We start from the raw sequence: 20,056 nt of genomic DNA, 5'->3' as shown, positions 1-20,056 counted from the left end.
TTTCTTGAATAGGTGACGATGTTACACGTTTGTCTCTCTGTGATTACTGTGATAACAGCGCCTGTTACATTGTGTCCTGTTTCTCTATTAAAAGTTTCCTCTTCCCTTATGTCCTGTTTGAACCAAGGTTCGGAGCAGTCATGAACTTGTATTGGTCCCCTTGAAGTTTGTGCCTGCAGAATGCGAATTCCGAACCTAGATTAACCTGACAACACGCTGAGTTTCACATACTTACAGGACATTCAGAGACTAGGGCTGATGATACAGACTTGGAAGCCGGCACATGAATGTGATGATCAGCTAGTAGAGAGAAAAGCAGGAAATCTACCTTTCCCTGTCATATTACTGCTTAGAGCACAAGGGGAGGAAGAGTGTAAGACTGTGAACACTGAACTGGGGAAGGAAAGCAGTTCCATGTTTCTATTCCCTGGTTTCTACTGTTCTCTCTTCCTCTTGCTCTCCTGTCCCTGATACTAAGCAGAAAGTCTAGAAATGGAAAGGCTGGGAAAACTCACCTCAGAGTCTCCAATTTCCAAACTTGGTTTTCCATAGTCTTGCACAGACTTTTTATTTCCTCCTCCCCAAAGGAATTTAGACTTAGATCTAAGTTCTTCAGGCTCTTACTGCTACCAAGAACAGAGAAGAGCTTATAGCAAACTGCAGGGTAATATAGACAAGTCCCCAAACTGAAAGAGAAAACATAAGAGGGAAAGTGGTCGATTCAATTTTCCAAGATTAATTCATTTCCTAACCTTGTTTGAGTAATGTTAAAAACACACTGATTTTATATAGTTTCTTTAAGATGATCAATCTTTTCCAGAAAACAGTATTTTTAGACCTCAAACTATAATATAAGGCAAGAATCATCAAAATGATTTAGTTTTAAAATTTTAAAGTTTTAGAATTCAAAAAAAATTGAAAATTATACCAATAGATCAGATTAAAGAAGAATCAGAAAAAACTCGATAATTAATTCTTCAATAGACATGAGAACAAAAATTAACCAAGAATGAACTCCTTATATAAAAAAAATTACTGAAGAAACTGGAAAGCATTTTGTAGAAATTAGATTTAGACTAACTTATACCACAGTTAGCTCAAAATGTACATATGGCTTGAATCCTGATGGTCATAACAGAGGAAGAGGATAAAAAAAGAAGGAAAAAGGTCAGGAAAAAGAGAAAAGGAGTAATTAGAATATGTAGAAGAAGAAAAGGAAGAAGAGGAGGTGCAAAAGGAGAGAATCAGATCATGACTCTCGTATAACTGTGAATAGGGAATATTAATGACAATAAAAAAAGAGGAAAATAACTCATTCATTATATGAAATTGAAGAGTTTCTGCATGAAAATTACTTGTATAATAAGGAGAAAATATTAGGGAAAGGTTTTGTTGTTTAGGGCAGCAAACATTTGATATGTGATTAATATGCAAGATATATATAGAAAAGTGACAGAATTATATGATTTAAGTCATTGTTCAATGAGTAAGTGGTGAAAGGAGATGAATAAAAAGCTCTCCAGAAAGAAACTGTAAACCTTTAAAAACCACAAGAAAGAATGATATCGATCATTACTAATAAGAGAAATGCAGAGTACATAAATCTTGAATCAAATTAATATAAATGACAAAAGAGAAGAAAAGTCAATGTTGCAGAACTGTGGAAAGGCAGGCTCACCAATTCTCTATTGAGGGAATTGTTATCACTGTTATGGAAAGCCAATTTGTAATTATGCTAACAAATTATTAAATTATCTCTATCCTTTAGCCTACGGACTGGTGGAGCAAGGACATCAAACACAAAAATAAAGGTCATTGAAGCATTTTTTTTTTTTAATGTAGAGAATGGAAGAGAAGAAATTTCAGATAAAAACATATATAAGACAACTTGAGAAAACATCTTGAATTTATTGTAGACTCTTAAAAAGAAAGTATAAAAATTTGAAATTTTATAAATAATTTTTGTTTTATTTTGTACATGGAAATATTCCCTTTTTGGTGTTTATTAGAGATAGAATAAAAAGTTAAAATTAATAAAATATGCTATGATTGTGAGGGAAAAATGGAAATTATAGACTTATTTTATAGACATTTGTATGTGCTGTAAAGCCAAAAATTAAAAACAGTAAATTATAAATGATAATGCATTTTTCCCACAGCTACTGCTCACTCTCTTCCATTGTGATTTTATTTCCTGAGTTATAGTTTATCAAATATATGATATGCTGAGGAAAAATAAATAATCAGGTCTCTTGTGATTAGCTATTTTTATTAACAATATTGAAAGAAAACATCAGGAAGTAACTCCAGTACTGCTTTTTAGCTACTAATAATATACATATAATAATAATAATAATATACAAAGAGTTTTTGCATTTGACTAAAGAAGCACTGTGTGTATATACAATTAGAACTGATGAGACTAGACTTTTATAGAAAATGTTTGAAAACTAGACAACAGGGCAAGAAGTGAGAAATGCCTGGAAGCCAAATTAAACATAAAACTTTCTCTCTCAGACACACACACACATAACCCAACAACAATTGAAGGCAGCTTTCACTGTATTAAAACTTTGGAAAGAAAATGCAAGTGACAGATGAGCATATAAGACAGCAACACAAATAAATCCTAAGACTTCACTGAATGTCAAAAAAAAAAAAAAGTTGAATAAAACCCAGAAAAGTTCAAGAAAGACTCCTGAAAGTTAAACGATTACTGGAGTCCAAAAAATTTAGTCTTCCAAATTCAAAAGAGGCATATATACTATACAATTTGCCTTGGAAAATGAATGATCTATATAAGTTGACCATAAAGTGACAGAGAACTGAACATCTCAGTTCTAGGAAACATGGAGAGTAGGAGTGAAATTTCCAATGATATAGAAAGTGTATAGCTACAAAAGCCAAGTGTTAGCTACAGAATAAGATGTAGGCTGACTGTGTTCTTAGTAGAGAAAGCAAAGTGCTTGGAAAAGACTTTGCTACTTCACAGGTTAAATGAGAAAAATGAACAGTTCATTGGAGGGAGGGAGAAAGTGCTTCAAACAGAAAACAAAGATGATGAAGGATCTGAAGATGAAGTCACAAATTCTGACTTCTACCTGTGGTTAAAAGATGAAAAGTGACAAAATCAGACACAAAGAATGAAAGGGAAGGAGGGCTGAAAGACTTTTGCAACTGTAATAATAAGTATGAGGTTTTCCAGTATGGGTTGTTGTAGAGATACCACGTTAGCAAATCTGTCACACATTTGCTATTTGCGCCTACTCTTATAAATGTCTGATAGCCAATTTATCAAAACCCTGACTAAGACTATTAGTTACAGAGCAGGTGATCTGCATTGGCAGAGGGGGATTTCACTAAGAATTCACTATACCATTGGGATTAGAGCCATGCACTACCAAGCTATGATAGTTAGGTGACTGCTAGAAAACTCAAAGCCTTCCCCTAATTGTTGAAGTATAAGAACAAGCTGTTTTTAGAACAAAACAAAACAAAAAAGAAACAATAATATTGTTTGAGCCAATTGTTCCAAATCACTAATAAGAGAAATGCAAATTGAAACAACCCAGAGCTTCAATTTATACCCAGAAAATTGGCAAAGATTTTTTAAAATGTAAATTGATCAGTGCTAAAAGGGATATGGAAAACCTTAAATACAAAAACACTTTTGGTATACCGAGAAATTAATTAATCTAATTTTTCTGGGGACAAAATTGAAATTATGTAGCCCCAAAACAACAAATTCTTAACATTTGACCTAGTGATCTCTCACTACTAAACACGTATAACAAGGATGTCAATGACAGAAAGATTATAGAAAACAATAACAAAATATTATGTAGAATTTTTAACAATAAAAAACTGGAAGAACAATGCATGCCAATGACTATGGAGGGATCTAACTGAACATATTTTAGCAAATAAATGTAATGGAATACAATACAAACTATCTTTGGTTATAGGAAAAAGAGCTCAAAATCACTACTGATTAGAGAAATGGAAAGTAGACTCTAGGTACCACCTCATACCTATCATATTGGCTAAGATGACAGAAAAGGAAAATGATAAATATTGGAGGGGATATGGGAAAATTGGGACACTGCTGTATTGTTGGAGTTGTGAACAGATCCAACTATTCTGGAAAGCAATTTGGAACTATACCCAGTGAGCAACCAAATTCTGCATTCTCTTTAACCCAAAAATCCCACTACTAGGGCTGTATCCCAAAGAGATCATAAAAAGGAGGAAAGGATCCATATATATTTAATTATTTATAACAGCTCTTTTTGTTGTGGTAACAAACTGGAAATTGAGGGAATGCCCAGTCAATTGGGGAATGACTGAACAAAATGGGGAATTGTGGTATTTGAATGTAATAGAATACTACATGCTCTAAGAATTATTAAACAAGTAAATTTCAGAAAAACCTGGAAAGGTCTTGAAAAATTATATTTCATAGAGCAAAAGCTCTGGGTTTACAACCAAGGGTAAATTATAAAGCAATGTTAAGTATGATTCTGAAGTTTTAAAAAAGGAAATTAAATGAACTGAAAAGCTTTCAGATATTTTCAACAACACAGCAGAAATTAAAGAAAAATCTGACATAGAACATCCAGGAGAAATATAAAGAAATCACTAAAGATCAATTAAGGGACTCAATAAGGTCAAATCATTTACTTCTTACATATGAAAATATTATTAGTTCTTTTATGACTGTCACTTTTATATGGGTAGTTTGAAAGAAAAGCTTGGGCTGAGTTGAGTATGATAAGAATATTTTTTAAAATATAAAACTCTGTAGGGAGAGATAAAGAGGAACAAATAACACATACAAATGACACAAAAAGGAAAGGAAAAATAAAAACAAAAGAAGAAAGTAAGCAGGAAGGTGAATAGTGCTGATTCCTTACTCTCATCAGGAAGAGGTTAAAAAGGCAACAACATATACATGTACAAGTTTTTGAATTCAGAAAGAAATAAGAGAGCAAGGAGCTAGAGGAGAGAGGATAGGGAAGGATTCTTGGACAGGTGGATAAGTTGAGGAATAGGAAGACTAGGTAACAAGTAGAAATAAAGCAAAGCAGTGAAGAGGGATAGGAATAGGTGAGAAGGATAATGAGGAAAAATAGGAAGGAGGAAAAATATATATATAATTATATATATTAAAATTATATTATATTAAAAATATAATTATTTAGTAATTCACCCTAAAATGAATATAAAAATAAAATGCTTCATAGAAAAGATAGAGCTAAATAAAATAAGAAATATTTATCATTCATGTGTTTAATATACATTAGATTACTTGCCATTGAAGGGTGAAGGGAAAAGGACAGGGGAATTAGAATACAAGATTTTGCAAGGATTAATGTTGAAAACTTATTCATGCATATATTTGTTTTGTTTTGTTTTGTTTTGTTTGCTGAGGCAATTGGGGTTAAGTGACTTGCCCAGGGTCACACATTTAGGAAGTGTTAAGTGTCTGAAGCCAAATTTAAACTTAGGTTCTCCTAACTTCAATGGCTGGTGCTCTATCCACTGTGCCACCTAGCTGCCCCTCATGTATATATATATGTTTTGAAAATAGAAAGCTTTCACTAAAAAAAAAAAAAAAAAAAGAAACAAAAAGGACATTTAATGAATTGAAAAACTTTTAGGTATTTGTCACAAAATTTGTCACAAATTTAATAAAAAAATTCAACATATAAGATCCAAGAGAAATATAGGGTATACATTAAAGATCAATTATAAGGGACTCAAAAAAATCAAACTTTACTTCTTATATGAGAAAATATAATCAGTATTCTTAAGACTCATGTGAGTAGTTTCACAGAAAGGCTTGGCTTGATATGTGTATGATGGAATGATTCTAAAAGAATAAAATTACATAGAGATAAAAAAGTTGTAACTTTCATACAAATGAAAGGAAGAACTGAAAAAGATGATAAAAGTTGAAATAGAGGGTTGGCAAACTAAAACCTTTCTCTCATTGAAAATGTATTAAATAGAGAATAACAAATACACCTGGAAAAATATAAAATCTTTTAATTTTAGACAGAAATAAGAAAGGGGATAGGGTAAGGGATAAAATTTTAGAAGGGTGTGTAGACTAAGCCTTAGGAGAAGGAACAAGAGAGAAACTTTTAGAAAGATAACTAGATTAAAGTAGAAAGTCAGGGTAGAGAATACGGGGGAAATCTTAGAGGGGTAGATTAAGGAATAGAAGGGCAAGGCAGCAGGTAACAATAAGTTAGATGGATAACGAGAGATATGCTAAATAGGGTGAAAATGACAGTGAGGAAAAATAGGATGGAGGGCAATACACAACAGATTAATAATAACTGAAAATGTGAATGGAATGAATATATTCATGAAATGGAAATGGATGGCAGAATGGATTAACAATCCGAATTCAACAATATGGCACTTGAAGGAAATACAATAAAAATGAGAGAGACACACAGAGATAAAATAAAAGGCTGGAGCAAAATGTACTATATATATATATTTTTTAAAAAAGCAGGAATAGTAATCATGATCTCAGATAAAGGTAAAGCTAAAATACATTTAATTAAAAGAGAAAATTAGAAAAATTACATTATCACCAACTGTTTTTCAATATTGCTTTAGACTATTTAAATTATTAAATTAAATTATTTGATATTTTATTGATATTGATATACATCATTGATAAAATAATCTCAAACATAACTATATAATGAGAAACATAAAAACACTTTATATAATTCACATCAGATTTAAATATTGGAGAAATGGTCATTGTTCACAGTTGGTAAAAACATTAAGTTTTAATGACAACTTTACCTAACTGATATATTTATTCAATATTATACCAATTAAATTACTAGAAATTATTTTACTAAATTAGAAAAAATAATAACAAAATTCCTTGGGTAGAACAAAAGACCAAAAATTTCAAAGAAACTAAAGAAGAAAAATGTAAAGATGAGAGATTCAGTGGGAGAAGAATGTAAACCATATTATAAGAATCTAAGTGCATTGGTGGAGTATGAAATGGAAATTTTTAATTACTTTATATTAAAATGCTTCATATAAATAAAAACAATGTAGCTAAGATAAGAAGGGAAGCCAAAATTTGAGGAGACATTTTCATAGGTAATCTTTCATCTAGGGTATTATTGTGATGGAATACTGCTGTAATAAGAAATGAGAAGCTAGTTCATTTAGAAAAACATAGAAAGAATTGGACTTATAAAGGAAGATTTTATCTATCTCTAGAGAAATGAGTAACAAACAGAAACATGCATTATATGGTCTTGCATATATGTATATGTGTATATATTGTTTATAAATGTGTGTGTCTATGTGTGTGTCTATATACATGTGTATATGTGTATATAAACATATTCATAGAAGAGGAAAAAATAAATAAGCAGCAGAAAATAAAAGAAAACTTTAAAGGAAGAACCAAGCAAGGTTGCTTTGAAAACAATGCCTAGGATTTATTACATATGATTTCATGAAATGGAAATTTCTTGCTCTATACTGAATTCTCATTTATGTCTGCTCTGTATATGGAAATGAACCAATGTGTTGAGTATGTTTAAGAGAGCTAGATTTTAGTTCTAAGGACAAGTTTTCAAACAAGAAATGAGCTGTTTCATAAGGCAGTGACTTCTTCATCCCAGGAGTCTTTTACTGAGGAGACAGATGATCATGTTTCAGGGATATAGTAAGAATATTCCTATTCAGGGATGGTCAACATGGTCAGTCCCTAATGCCTCTGAGAAACAAGTATGACCTCTGCATTTCCAATTTATAGATTTAGTGAAAAAGCACTGGCACATTTATGAATTTATTTATTGATTATGACATAGTCTTTCTTCATCAAAGCTTTGTTTTGTCTCTACCTGAGTTTTGTTCATCTTCCTCACTCTAGAGCTGAGCCCTTTAACACAAAGATAAATAAATAAACAAGCAAAACAAACAACAACAGCACAAAACAGGGGCAGGGTGTAGAGAGAGAAATGTTTACATCTGATAGGGCTAGAACTAAGGGATGCTTCAACGGGCCCTTCAGAGACAATGTGAGAAACCCCTAAGCAAACACTCTCTGGTCAATTCCTCAGAACAAACAATCCCCACTGCAACGGCAATGTGTGAGACTGGTTCCTAAACCCACCTCAAGAAGAAAGCTTCCAATCACCTTCCTCAAACTTGTGTTCCTCTTTTGCTCCCTACTTTGTCCTTTGACCACCAAACTTAAGATGCTTACCCCAAAGAAAACTCACAGGGGCTCACCTGATTGTTTGTAGCTTACAATCCTGTTTTGCCAAGACATTATGCAGAAGCTCTACTACTGCATCAGGTGTAAGCTTTTCAGGTTCTCAGCAGAGAAAAAATCCAGAAGCTTAACAGCAAAACTTGAAAAAGCAGATATTCTGAAGGAAACAGAAAACCAGAAAGGGCATGATCAATTACATTCTCCAACACTGATTCACTCCTCAGGCCAGAGAAATCATACCGGGACATCAGAGGGAAGCTGGCACTCACCAGACAAACTGGCCCCAGAACCTGGTGAAGAGAAGGGCCTACTGCCCCAAATTCCCAGAGGAGCCAGAATGGATAAAGCTTTGTCCAGACCTCGGAAAGGCAGTCCGCAGTCACCCTCCCCAAGTCCACGTGGCTCTTACTGCTTACTATCACTTTATTCCCTAATCCCTGGGAGCCTCTGAAGAGAGGAAATTTATGAAGACTCACCTTAGTATCTGCAACTGACAGTTCTTTTTTCCCAAGGTCTCACGTGGAAGTTTCATGTCATCCTTAACAATTTCACCATTCAACTCCAGGCTTTTCAGACTAGGAGCAGAGAAGAGATGCTGACAAGAGGAGTAAGTTACCTTGAAGTCTGTCAACCTGTAGGAGACATATGATCACAATCAAAAAGGAATCTTTTTTTTTCTCCAGGTTTTACTTCTTTCTTCTTTTTCTGGGAAAGAAGTCAGAGTCACCAATTCTTTATAAGCAATCTCCTCTAAGAGTGCATCCTAAACACTTTAATTTCTTTAAAAACTTCCCCTTCCTAATATCTTAATCTCCGAGCCCATTCTTTCCATTCTGAACCTCATGCTTGTGCAATACTGGATCAACTACATGACATAAGAAAGCCAAGAAAATGAGAAAGAACTGATCCTGATTGGGAATTATTAGGAATAATAATGTGGAAAGGGAGAGGAATTCATTTGGATACTTTTTTCTTGACAAAAATAATCAGTATCTCTGGTATTTCACCGCTGCAATACACAAAAGATGTATATACACACATAATGCTTATTTTGAAAAATGTCTATTGGTGAGCCCTGTTTTTACAATACTTTCAATTCTAAATAAATCTCCCCATCACCCAGTTCTATAACCATTACTTGTAACAAAGAATAAAAGAGCAGGGAAACTATTTCCACAGAACTAACCAACATGGGATACAAGTTTGTCAGCATACGCAACTTTAGAGATCTAAAATCCTCTCTCTTCCAAAATGAAGAGAAGAAAGTATACAGACATCTCTTATTTGGGATAATATTTGATCACAGAATCACCTATGTGCTGTAGAGAGCATCCATTCATGGTTAAATAAAATGTAATCCAAGTTGTCCATTTTATCTTTCATAATGTTCTAGAGTTATTCTTTGGTTATAAATACCTCTATTCTCCCTTGTTCTCCTAATTTGTTTATGGTATCATCCTTTATGCCCAGGTATCCAATTTTCTTTCCAGGCATGTCCAAAATCAGATTTTATACATATATACATATATATAAAATTTTTTATAAAACAATAATATACCATTATTCTCATATACCACAACTTGTTCAGCTATTCCCCAATTAATAAGCATCTATTCATTTTCCAATTCTTTGCTACCATGAAAAGACATTTTTGCACATGGGGGTTCTTTTTCCTCCTTTATTATTTGCTCAGGATACAGACCCAGTAATGGCACTGCTTGGTCAAGGTATGCACAATTTTATAACCTCTGAGCATAGTTCCAAATTGCTCTCCAGAATGGTTGGATCATTTTACAACTTCACCAACAATGCATTACTGTCCCATTTTTCCCACATCCCCTCCAACATTCATCATTATCTTTTCCTGTCATTTTAATCAACCTTAGAGATGTGAGATGCTATCTCAGAGTAGTTTGATTTGCATTTTTCTAATCAAAAGTGATTTAGAGCATCTTTTCATATGATTATAGATGGCTTTAATTTCATTATCTGAGAATTATCTGTTCATATCCTTTGACCATTTATCAATTGGGGAATCATTTGTATTCTTACAAATTTGAAACAGTTCTTTATATAATTCAGAAATGAGACATTTATCAGAATCACTGAATGTAAAATTTTTTTTCTAACTTTGTACTTCCCTTTTAATCTTGTTTTTGTTGGTTTTGTTTGTGCAAAAACTTTTTAATAAAATGTAATCAAAGTTGTCCATTTTGCCTTTCATAATATTCTCTAGTTCTTCTTTGGTTATAAATCCCTCTCGTCTCCAAAGATCTGACAGGTAAATGGTGCCTTGTTCTCCTAATTTGTTTATGGTATCACCCTTTATGCTCAGGTATCCGATTTTCTAGAGGGAATAGCTTTGTGTGGAGACATGTGGGAAGTGTTGTGGAGATCTGGAACAGAACCCGGCCTAGCAAAGTCAAGGGTAGTGCCAGGGACAGAATCCAATTTCCCAGAGGTGGCAGGATGGAGAGAGTAGAGGAGAACTAGATTTTCAATAATGTCTATTTTATTAACTAATAATATTATATTAATGTCTCTTTTACTTAAGAAATTTCAGGAAGGTGACTGATCTTGTTCTCATTTAATCATTGTTATGGCTAAAATTATCATGTTTAGATCACATAATCCATTTTGAAAACAGCTAAGTGGATAGAATACAGGACTTAAGAGTCAGGAAGACTTTTCTTGTATTTAAATCTCGTCATAGACACTTACTAACAAAGTGACTCTAGGGAAGTCACTTAATCCTGTTTGGCTCAGTTTCCTCATCTATAAAATGATCTGGAAAAGCAAATAGCAAAGCATTTCAGTTTCCTTATCAAGAAAACCCCAAAGTTGACAGAAGGGTTCACAAAAAATCAGACATGACTGAAATAACTGAAAACCATCTTACCAGTGCTAAAGTAAGAACACTGGATTTGGGGTCAGCCGACTTTGCTTTAAATTCTGACTGTATGATTTTAGTCAATTAATGTTAGTGAGTCTTGAATCTCTCATCTGTAAAATCAGAGGGAGAGATCTGTAAAATCAGAAGAACATCTTTTTCTCCTTTCCAATTCCAAATGTATGATTTTATTATTAGTTTTTTCATTGACTCTGAGGTTTTCATAGGATACCATCATGTCATCAATAAATGAGATAATTTCAAGTGTGTTTTTTTCTTTTTGCTACTATTGTACCTTTAATTTCATTCTCCTTTTTTTTTTTTTTTTTGTTGCTATAATTACTATTTCTACTACCCATTAGTAGTAATAAGGGTACATATATATCAGTTTTCCCTCTTTTTTTTTCTCTACTTTTCATTGTCCTATTTTTCTACTCATTTAGATTCAGGTCTATCCTTGCTTTTCCTCCTAAGATCTTTCTTTTTCATATCTCAGTTTTTTACCTCATGTATCCCACTCACACACTGGTAGTTATCCTAGACATGGGGTCATTTTAGACTTACGTCAGTTTTTCAAGTTTACAATTTGGATGGTTTAGCTCCTTACAAAGGTTTTCCATACATGAGTCATCAAATGCTTCACTGCCCAGCGTTAACTCCTTCAGGTTTGGATTCTTGTTGATCATGGAAAAAAGCTCTTGCCAAACACCAGCAGGTAACCCAAAATCAAAACAACTAGAAAAAAATGAGAGAATTTGCTATTGGTATTAGTAGCAGTCAAGTTACCTCCCAATATTAATGTGTGTGCCTGTTTTTCTGAAAGGGAAAAAGTGAAAAGGTCCTTCTTTATAAATTGTAACAGTTTTCAAGGAAACTAGAAGTGACAGTAGCTTGGTGTTCCCAAGGCTGGTATGTCTTAGTACTTACTGACTCACTGCTAGATCCATTTGGCCTTCACTCAAACTCCTGCCTCCTCCTCAACACTTTTTCTCCCTAGTTTTGTTACCCAAACCTTCCAAAGCTCAGGGCAATGCTAAAACCAATATCTGGATCAGTTAGGTGAATAAAGGAGGAAGAAACCTCAAAGAATGATGGGAAAGATCTCTAAATATCTGACATGCATAGAAGCCCAGAATTTACAATGATAGATTCAGTTATTCAGAATAAGAAGAGACCCCACTATACTGAAACCTCTCTACAGGGCACAGCAATTGAAGAATTTATCATAATGAATTGCCATTAGAATAAGAGGATAGAAAATAATTCCCAGAATGGCTCAGTAGAGAGGAGATGACCATTCCAGCCAGTGCAAAAAGAGATTAAATTCCAAAGGCTTAGATAAATATATTGAGCCCATAGCTTTCCCAATTGAAGAGGTAAGACTTTTAAAAACTTTTCTAATACTGCTCAGGCTTCATTTTTCTGTCATTTTCCCCTTCCATGGCACCCTTAGAGTATTTGTTTTTCTCTAATTGCACTGGGAATTATGTATTACTTTCCTAGATGTGCCACTTGGAAATGGTCCCAGAAATTTTAAGCCACTTATCATAAAGAAAAATTGGAGAAGTTTAATATGCATGGAGCATTGTGGACACCAAGAGTATAGAATATAATCTCCTTGTATCCATTTTCTTTTGTCTCCAGAATCTCATTAATGCTTCCACATAGTAGATGGCTAATAAATAAAATCCACAAAAATGAAGGAATCAAAATGGGAGAGACAAATATAAAGGGAGAAGACTGAGACCAAAGATCCTAAGAGGAAGAAAACTAAAAGAACCTTGACCATATGTGAAGCAGATTGGGAGAGCTTAATGAAATAGAGGCTCAAGAGACCTGAAACAATCACAGGAGAAACACTGATCACAGGTCATGAAAGGGCACCATCTATTATGTGAAAAAGCTTACAGGTTTCAATCAAGAGTGACTAAACAAGGCAGAATCCTATATGATCAAGCAAAGTGCTTCCAAGTTCTGGAAATTTTAAGGTCTCAGGGGAGAGGAGGAACAAAGGCAAACTTTGGGAATTAAACAGAATAGTTAGGAAGAGTTGGGGAGATCTTAGGGAGATAACAGGAAGGGCACAAGGAGGAGCCAGATAGAGTCTACTTGATTGATCAGGCTCCAGATTTGTCTTAAGATATACTAATCATGACAGTCTCAGAAGTTAGTCTATCTCTACCTGACAAAGGAAACAATATGGGAAGATTAAAGTTAAAAATTAAAGTTTAAGTTCCATATCATAAGCATTATAATCTGGTCCCATCATCATAAATTAAAAAGGGCACCAGGATAACTAAACATGCCTGATTTTATATATCAAAAAAATAAATTATATAAAAACAGATGATTCTTAGATTCCTCCACAGAGAGCATGGAACCACTGCAGGATATTAATGGTTTCAGAGAGAAACAAGAATTATGAAAGAAGAATTTGTTTGCATAGCAGAAATTAAAAAGAATAATATAAATATACAGAAATGAGGAGTAATTGGAAGAAGAGAAGCAAAAAACAATAAAATTAAAGACTATATGGTTTACATAACAAGAAAACATATTCAAAAATAATATCGGCAAAGTCAACTTAATTAATAAAGCTCCCAGAAGACTTCAAAAAATTTGAACTTCAAAATGCAAGGAATACTATAAGAAAACTACTCTGTTAAGACTACAGAAATCAGTCAACCAAAAAAATCTATAGTTCACTTTCAGGACACCCCTCCTCTCCATGAAGAAAATGTTAAATTAAACAACTGCAAAAACAAAAAAAGAAATTCTGCAAAGACTAAGACAAGTACATTGAAATATAAAAGAAATTAAATTTGAATAACTATTATTCAGGACTCAAAATGCAGAAAGGAATGGAATAATGTGATGTAAAAAGCAAAAAGAATTCAAGATTCAACATAAAATGATTTAGTCTGCACATCAAAACTTAATCACCAATGAAAAACATACCAAGTTTTTCAATAATTGAAGCACCGGAAGGAATCCTCTAAGAAAACAAAGTGGGACAAAAGATTAATTCATACAAATTCACATAATTAGTGAAAGACAAAACTAAGATGCTATCCTAGGTCCAATCTGATTTGTTCTTTTATTCACCAAGGCCTTTATAATACTCTTCTCCCTGATACACCAATATACAGAGTTATTCTTGCTCCATTTCTGCCTTAGTTACTTTTCATAACTTGGTCTTCTTTGGTCTATAAGGCCTGATACCATACCTCGGTAATCAACTGCAAACTGTGATTATGCTTCCAGATTTCTCCTACTTCTATCATTTGTGGGACAAAGTACTGTGTCCAGCATTAAGAAATTTAAACTCACAGACAGGAATGAGGAGACTATTCAACTCTTTTACCCAGCGGCCCTAACTTTCCTATCCACCTGAAAGCTCAGGAAGGACATGAGCTTCTCTAGCTTTATACAAAAACTCCTCTTTTATTCCCAGCTCTGGAGCTTCTACAAACCAGCCCCCAGAATCCCCAGCAACTGCTTCCCTGCCCCATAAGCTTTTCAAACAATGGGAACTACTTCTTTCCTCTTTGCTGTTAAAATAAATAAATAGATAGAAAGCATTTATATAAGGCTTTAAATTTCACAAAGCACTTGACAAACATGATCTCATTTTATCCTCACACTCGCAGAGCATCTTTGTCCTTTATGCACCTATGATCATTAGTGCAAAGGAGACTATCTTACTTAGAATCCAGCCAAGGACCTGGAGAGCAAGCTCCTAGCACTAACAGCCACACAATGAGTCTTACTCTCCCTCCCTCCCTTCTCTTCTTCCTGCTCGGCCCCCCTCAACTAGGAACATTTTTAAAGATTCCAATCAGAGAACTGATGCCATAATATCACTTACTCCCTTAGCTGAAGGCTCCCCCAAAAAAGGGACCATCTGTAACACACACCAGGGATGGGATTGTTCCTGGACAAAAAAGAAAAGCTGCTGGACACAGACCTGGAAATTTGTATGACCCACCTGCACTACCTCCTATCCAGTTTCTTCTCCTCCTCCTCCTCCTCCTCACTCTGCAGGATTTCAGAGACCCAGTGTCCTTTAATTCATCTCAGCCCAGAATGTCTCCCTGGCTTTTCTTTCTTTGGGGACCAAAGAGCCAAATGCCAGGTCCGTTGCACTTTGCCCTTCTTTGTGCAAATGCAGCAAACTATGGTAGTGTCCTTTTCACCATTTATGTGACAAACCCACCGATGACATGTTAGTTTGAATTAGTGCCCGGGTTTTATCTTTTCCTGGCAGACACAAAAATATCATCCACTGGGGATCCCTTTTACAATTGCAATTTAAACAGTCAATAGCATTAAGCTCTTTGGTCCCCAAATTCTCTGTCCCCAAAGAAAGAAAAGCCAGAGTGACATTCTGGGCTGGTCCTATGGCCAAAGCTGAAAAAAAAACATTGGGCTCCCTTATAAGAAAGATCCATAGTTCAATCTGTCTGCAAAGAGTCTAGTAAAGGCTTCAAGACACAAGAAACACAGGAATCAATCCAAATACTTTATGTGACAACAGAAATAAAAATTCACATGAAAGCCTAGCTACCATCTAAAAAGTAATAATTTTTTTAATGATTATTTTCAGAAACCAAATTCAGTTTGATACTTAGAGGATAAGAATTTTTTTGTAAATCCCCTTTAAATAGATATAAAACATGTATCCAGTATTCAGAGTTGAGATGGCTACTAAAACATAGTTGGGAATGTTTTGAATTCATATTATATAGCAGTATTACACCTACAGAATTCTAGACTTTGTGTAATGATGATAGATGACATCCAAAGGCTTTAAACTTTCTTATTTCTTCTCTAGATGATATGTTTTACTTATCATGCTCAATAATAACATATGAAGTACAATAATATAGTAGTATTGCTGTGAAGTGTATTCTATTATATATTCACAAGCAAAATACTACACATTTTTCTCATATACAAAAATTAACAATATTGTATCAAAATTTATTTTAGACCTTGATTTTATGTTTTCAAAGTGTGAATACTTTGAAAATAATAGTGTAGGATAAAAGTTCTTTTTGAAAGGGGCCAAAAGGACCAACTTACAACATAAACTATTAATATTTTGTAAGGCAGGGCTCCTCTTTTGGGAGTCAGTATTAGAATCAGTTATTTCCAGTAATTTTAATAGACTCCTATATGAGGGAGGGAGCATACTCAAGTGTTTAAATAATAATTAAAGTGCTTTCAAATTTTTTTATTTCAAATTTTAGTTAGTAGGATTGAATTTAAATATGGTATTCACCTACAGTATGTGTTAACAGTATTTATATGAATTGAAATATTTTATAAACAAAGTATATTGCACCTACATATTTAAGAAAAAAAGGGAACTGAACTGGAAAGTATATGAGAACATGAGAAATTATACTTAAAGTTAACTGCTAATAATAAAGCTGAAAAATTAAATTTGTTGTACGTGAATGAATATACTTAGACAGGTCATAGTTACTTTGATTTTATTGTCTAAATAAGGTCTCCTGAAAAATGTATTTTATTGTAATTCATGATACTGGGCTTTGGGGACCATTACTGGGATGCAAGGGTTCATGATATGTAACTTAGGTTGATTATTTTATAGAATCATCTATACCAATTTCATAATTTAAGTGATATTTAGATAAAACTCATAATTATCTATTTTGCAAACTACCAATTTATAGTACCTTGATTTATAGCAGATACCTATTTCTCATTTTATAAAAAATAACTTGATAAGATATATTTGTTTTGTAAATCTCTTATTTTCCACTTTATAGAACATTCTTTTTGAAAAATTAACACACAAAATATGGCACCATGTCTTTTCTATAGACTAATATCTCTTGGGAATAGATATGCCATAGAATAATTGTACACTTTTACTCAAATTTGAAAAAGTGATAAATTAAGTATTTATGCTAAAAGTAACAGCTGCAGGTGCTCAGATCACCATTAAACATACATGAGTACACAAGACTTTTCATTTAAACAAATATGACAACTTAGGGTAACAAGGCGTCATTGCAGATATTAGTTTTAGCATATTTTCTATAAATACACACTTAGAGGACATTCTGAGAAATGTGATAATCATGTAAAATTTTCTCTAATAAAATTTAAATAGTAAAATGAAAAAAAGAAAGAAAAAAATGAAGATACTCACAAGTACATTTTTCTTGCCCTATAACAGTGCTTAATGCAGAAAGCTGCTTTCAGGACATCATAGTGGTTGAAAAGGTGTACTTTGATTTCATGGATGTTAGCTAGCACCTGTGTTACAAGCTCAGAATCTTGAGTCTCATATAAGTGAGAATAAAATTCTGGGAGATAAATCATAGAAAAATCATTTTGTATATTTATTTTGGATTCTCTCTGAGCCCACTGCAGTAACTGTGACTTGATTTTCGGTGACATACTGCATCTGAATTTTCTCTCCAACTCTCTTGCTATGTCTCTGTTTAGGAAGCCAAACAGGAAGCGGACCACCAGAACCACAAAGCTGGCATTACGCCCACTACACTCCTCCAGAAGTTCTCTGACACCTGGGACAGAGGCGTCAGAACTCTTCATCCTTTTTTCCTCTGTGCTCATCATATAGAACATTGCAGCAAAAAACTCTTGGAAACTCAAATGAATGAAGCTGTAGCAGTTTTCACAGCCACTGTCTTTCTGGAAAATGTTCATGTCTAAGAAGGCAGAGACATCCGCTGCCTCCAAGTTATTCCTCCTGAGGTCCTCCTCCTCAAACAGCAGTTTCCTGTCCCAGATCCCCTCAGCAGCCAAGCAACACAGACCCCTCAAGTGCTGAGGGATGAAGTTCTTGTCATCAGGGATGATTAAATTGGAAAGATAACACATGTAGAGGGCAGTGGTGGTTTTCAAAGCCTGGACAGGATCTTGTCCCTTCTCTATTTGCTGTTTTAGGCAAGTGCAGACAATCCAGTTCATCAGGGGAACGCAGCATATAGTGAATAGTGTGCCATTGTCTTTTACTAAATGAAAGGCTTTTTCACCCAAATCTTTATCTCTGAAAAATTTGCAGAAATACTCCTCCCTGTGCTGCACCGAGAAGCCCAGGATCTCCACATGACGTGGACTCTCTAATAAAGGACAAAATTTCCCCAGAGCCGTGAGTCTTGTTGTGAGTAGCAAGCAGGCTTCCGGGAGCAAGGTTTTCCTCAGTAAGCTGCTCAGCAGGATGGATACTGGCTCCTTCTGCTTCCAGTCTTTGCATAGATCATATCTGTGCTCGTTACAAGGGAATTTCAGTTCATCTAAACCATCAATGATGAACAGAAGTCTCTCTGGCTGGGACATGATCTCTGCCATGGGAGCCTTTGGGCCAGGCCAGTCACTGGCAATTAAATCAGCAAAACTGATTTCTCTCTCTCCTAATGGGTTCAGTTCTCTGCAGGTGAGATAGAAAACATAGTCGAACCTCTCCTGGAAGAGGTTTCCCTCTGCCCAGTCCAACATCACCTTGCTGGCCAGGGTGGTCTTCCCAATACCAGCAGCCCCCTGCAGCACAACAGTGCGGGGTTGGACACCTGTCTCCTTAAAAGGATCAAATAAAGCTACTGTTTCTATAAGTTGCCCTCGCTCCTGCATGACCTTAGCATGTTCCCCTCCACGGACAAGGAGCTCATGATGCTTCTGCTCCTTGTAACGATAACCTCGAAGAAGCAGCAGCTGTGTGAATCGGTGGTGAAAGAGCTCATGCTCCCCAGGACGAGAATTCCTCTCCCTGATGACCTGGAATTTCTCTTTCATTCGTTTTTGGTACTTGTTTCTTTCATCTAAAGTCATAACAGAAAACAGAGATATTCAGGGTTATTTATATTTGCTGGGGAATCTTAGGGAAATGTCCCTGAGATCATGACTAGGGCATCACTGTTCCCACAGTTCCCAGAGCCCACATAAAGGTGAAGTGCTACCCTCTGGGTTTGCCCTCTCCTCAATCTGGTGTCCAAGGGAAGCCCCCAAACCTCGCCTGCATCTCAGCTTAAGTGATCTTTCTGAAACACAAACACAGCCCTCATCAGAAGCCTCAATGTCTCTGTCTTGTTCACAGGACAACATCAAAGCTTATGCCACATTTCAAGGCCTTATTTGTCCATCCTTATTTTCTCCCAGCTTCCTCTTCAGGAGCTTCCTACCCTCCCCTGCATAGTCCATGTTATGCCATTCAAATCCACAAGTCAACTCCAGAAACATTTATTGCTTCTATATGACATGCAGTCTCCCAACAATCGGAACAATGACAAAAACAATCTTATCCCCAAGAAGCTTACAATCTAATAAGGGAAACAGCATGCAAACAGTGGGCATGAACAAGTCAGGAAAGCCCTAACAGAGTGGACACCGGGAAAGTCTTCTTGCAGAAGGAGAGATTTTAGCTGAAACTTTCTGTAAGTCTGGAAATGACAATGAGAATTCAGGCATAAGAAAAAGTCAATGATAATACAGTAGGCAACTGGAACGTCATGGGCTCACCAAAAAAACATTTCCTTTGTCAAAATATTGTCAGCTCCTAAGGACCCAAGAAAATCCCACTATCCCATGAGTCTTTTATGGGACTGATTATTGGGATTATGATTATTTCAAATGTATGTGATTTCTCAACTCCTACAGCCTTCCCTTCTGTTACACTCATTTATATCTCAACCCTATCTACCTTATACTGGATTTTATTCTTTGGTGATGATAACTCTGTGCTATAATTAAGGAACAATTGGATTTACAAAGTGTCCTGAAGGGTTATCAAATCACTTCTTTCCTTAGAACAGTCCTTTATTTTCATTTCAAAGGAATATGAAACAAAGCATTGTAGGAAGCTTCTATAATATCTCCAACAAGAGCTGTCCAGAGTCCTTATA

At 34.8% G+C, this 20,056-nt stretch overlaps 2 protein-coding genes across 2 annotated transcripts in view; both read right to left on the bottom strand.

Moving 5' to 3' along the window:
• LOC127555278 (NACHT, LRR and PYD domains-containing protein 12-like) overlaps positions 1 to 20,056 on the bottom strand; it is a 167,256-nt gene that overhangs the window by 10,580 nt on the left and 136,620 nt on the right. The window lies entirely within an intron of this gene.
• The window catches only part of LOC127555279 (NACHT, LRR and PYD domains-containing protein 12-like), a 123,868-nt gene that overhangs the window by 10,580 nt on the left and 93,232 nt on the right, over positions 1 to 20,056 (bottom strand). The window contains 6 exon segments of the mRNA XM_051987505.1: positions 516 to 686; positions 8,287 to 8,347; positions 8,350 to 8,426; positions 8,746 to 8,901; positions 11,724 to 11,894; positions 17,344 to 18,976. Of these exon segments, the coding sequence (XP_051843465.1) occupies positions 516 to 686; positions 8,287 to 8,347; positions 8,350 to 8,426; positions 8,746 to 8,901; positions 11,724 to 11,894; positions 17,344 to 18,976 (2,269 nt within the window).

This window comes from Antechinus flavipes, chromosome 3, assembly GCF_016432865.1.
Source record: "Antechinus flavipes isolate AdamAnt ecotype Samford, QLD, Australia chromosome 3, AdamAnt_v2, whole genome shotgun sequence".
NCBI lineage: Eukaryota > Metazoa > Chordata > Mammalia > Dasyuromorphia > Dasyuridae > Antechinus > Antechinus flavipes.
This window is presented reverse-complemented; position numbering and strand designations above follow the sequence as displayed.